This window comes from Limulus polyphemus, unplaced genomic scaffold (assembly GCF_000517525.1).
Source record: "Limulus polyphemus unplaced genomic scaffold, Limulus_polyphemus-2.1.2 Scaffold194, whole genome shotgun sequence".
Lineage (NCBI taxonomy): Eukaryota > Metazoa > Arthropoda > Merostomata > Xiphosura > Limulidae > Limulus > Limulus polyphemus.
In genome coordinates this window covers 483,448-486,357 of record NW_013665804.1, presented here as the reverse complement: position 1 = coordinate 486,357, position 2,910 = coordinate 483,448, and the positions used below count along the sequence as shown (strand labels likewise).

Genomic DNA, 2,910 nt, shown 5'->3' with positions numbered 1-2,910 from the left:
AAAATCATCATTAGTAATATATTTTTATCACATAATTAAAAAAAAAACATAAAAATAAAAGCCAATAGTAGTTAATAAATCATCTAATGAATGATAATATTTTCTAATTATGACAAGTTTGTTTGTTTGTAATTAAGCACAAAGCTACACAATGGGCTATCTGTGCTCTGCCCCCCTCGGGTATCGAAACCCGGTTTCTAGCGTTGTAAGTCCGCAGACATACCGCTGTGCCACTGGGGGTGGGGGGCGAAACATTGTTTTAAGGGAGTTTTAATACATTGAGCGTGTTGTTATTTTAAACTTTTTTGATATTATTTGTGGCTACAGAGGCGTTGTTTCCCTTCTTGTATTCAAACAGCATTACATGCCGAATATGTGTCTCGTCGTGTGACATCACTATAAGGGATTAGAGTATACTAAACTTTACACATTATATAGGCTACACTAACGTGACATTTAGGCAGTTCGTTTAACTATTATACGTGATGACGTTTTTTGGGGGATGGTTAATGAAAGTGTTCCAAAACACGACATTAATTTCTTGACGACCTGATACATGCCATGCCCTAGAGTAAAACATTTATTCGTCAGATAATGACTAAATGCGTTTATTATCTAAGCTATAAGAATGTTTGATTTCAGTTATGAAAAACTGTTCTCATTAATTCATATTGTGCTCTAAGCTAATTCTGCCTGTGGCTAGATTTGATTATAGTTTAGAAAGCCATGAAATAAACCTCTTGCTTGAATACTAAATTGTAGCACAAATTTACATTGTTTTCTAAAGTAAAAAGTAGAACAAGTTATAAGCTCACATCTAACATTCTCTTGTAGGAAGCAAAATGTGCCTACATGATGATCGTGATGGCATTGTTCTGGATGACAGAACCTGTTCCTCTTGCTGTTACATCACTTGTACCCATCGTTTTTTCTCCTCTAATGGGAGTGGCCAGTACTAAAATAGTATGTGAAGCTTATGCAAATGTAAGTAAATGTTGTAATTTCCCTTTTTAAAAATTTTGTAATTACATTATAAGGTGACTGCTTTAATATGTGAGGCCAGACTTGTAACAACATTTGCTGTTGGCGACCTACTTCTCTGCGATGTGGGTAGATAGGTTGTCCTCTTGTTTCTACTTATTCATTGCCGTCGATGTTTCCATGGTGTAAGTATGTATGCTTGTTTGTGTGTGTGTATTTATATGTGTATGAAGGGGTTAAATTTGGGTAGAACGGAGCTCTACCTCTTGAGGATTCAAGCCATTAGCGTTCCAGGTTTTCTGATTGGAATGTCAAAGTACATCACAAACGATTGTTTCATCTTCTTCGAAATCCAAATTTAACTACTGTGTATTTGTATTGTGTAGTTATGGTAGGATTGTAATATGTACTTTAGAGATATGTTTGTGGATATATTTCATTTCAGTGTCTTTTAGTTTATAATAAGTATTTACTGTTTTATTTTAATCTTCTCAAGCGCCTCTGCATTCTTCTATCCCAATTTATCATTACACGAGTTTGTGTTTCATAGTTGGTTTCGTAACTTGTAAGTGTACTTATTTAAACATGTCTATCAGCCAGTTTTCTCGTCACAAAATTCACACTTTGGTCCTTATTCAGAATTTACGCTCTGATTCATGCTAGTTGGCGTAGTAATATGTAAACATAACATTAAGTTAACTGTTTTATTTTTCGAGCATATAGCTCCATAAATGCTACAGGTTTCTTATTCAATCGCAATTTTCAAAGCATTTGATAATTCAAATTCAAGTGTAATTAAAAACTACTTCCTAACGTATGTTAATTAACAAATTTTGTATCAAAACGTAATTTACAATTTAAATTTTAACATCACATAGTGTTTTTACTTGTTAATTTTTCTATAAAACTCTAATGCATTTAAAAATTGCATTCTCCGATCACATTACATGTTCAATATGTACATTATATATAAACGGTGTTTCTGATAAACTCTCCCTCATCCTTAAGCCTAACTGACGAGTTCTGATATTGAGCGAAAGGCCTCTTGGGCAGTGCTTTTAAGGAGATTGAAGATAGATATCAAACGCTGAGAAAAAATAGTTTGTTTGTTTGTTTTTAATTTCGCGCAAAGCTACACGAGGGCTATCTGCGCTAGCCGTCCCTAATTTAGCAATGTAAAACTAGAGGGAAGGCAGCTAGTCATCACCACCCACCGCCAACTCTTTTACCAACGAACAGTGGGATTGACCGTCACATTAAAACGCCCCCATGGATGAAAGAGCGAGCATGTTTGGTGTGACGGGGATTCGAACCCGCGACCCTCAGATTGCGAGTCGAACGCCCTAACCACCTGGCCATGCCGGCCTTTTCCATGAGAATGTACATGTGTCATCCTAGTTGTCTAGTTCTGTGAATAACTAGGGTAAACTGAACTCATTGGCTCCCTTGACTGACATATGTGGTAATGTTGAAAAAAAAAATGTATTAACTAATAGTGTAATAAACACGTGATATGCCTGCATACCACATTTGTTTTTATAGAATTCTTTCTATCTTAAGTGGTCAATAAAATTGAGGGCTAGAACTGCCGAATTGCTTCAGAAATTGGCCCAGGTCCAGGATGTCGTGCATTAATGCAAATGCAGGTAGAAATTTTTCGTTATATTTTATATGAGATGGTGTCTCTACTAATTCCAAAGCTTGCACTGGTAAGAGACTGGTCTCATTGTTTGACCAAATGAAAAGTTTACAGTTTACATAGTTTAACATTCTACTTTCAACATTTTGTAGCTAAATAAGACCACTACACCATTCTCTGCTCTCACTTAAATAGACCAAAAAATATGAACAAAGATAACTGTCTTTAAAGTACACTTTAGATTAGGCTCTAGTGTAGGATTGTCCGTGACAGGATGGAGTGAAATACGC

General features: G+C 35.5%; 1 protein-coding gene across 4 annotated transcripts in view; it reads left to right on the top strand.

The window, feature by feature from the left end:
* The window catches only part of LOC106478258 (solute carrier family 13 member 5-like), a 33,216-nt gene that overhangs the window by 1,173 nt on the left and 29,133 nt on the right, over nt 1–2,910 (top strand). For all 4 annotated transcript variants that reach the window (XM_022381836.1, XM_022381834.1, XM_022381838.1 and 1 more), the window contains exon 2: nt 835–984. In XM_022381836.1, the coding sequence (XP_022237544.1) occupies nt 835–984 (150 nt within the window). The remainder of the gene's footprint in view (nt 1–834; nt 985–2,910) is intronic.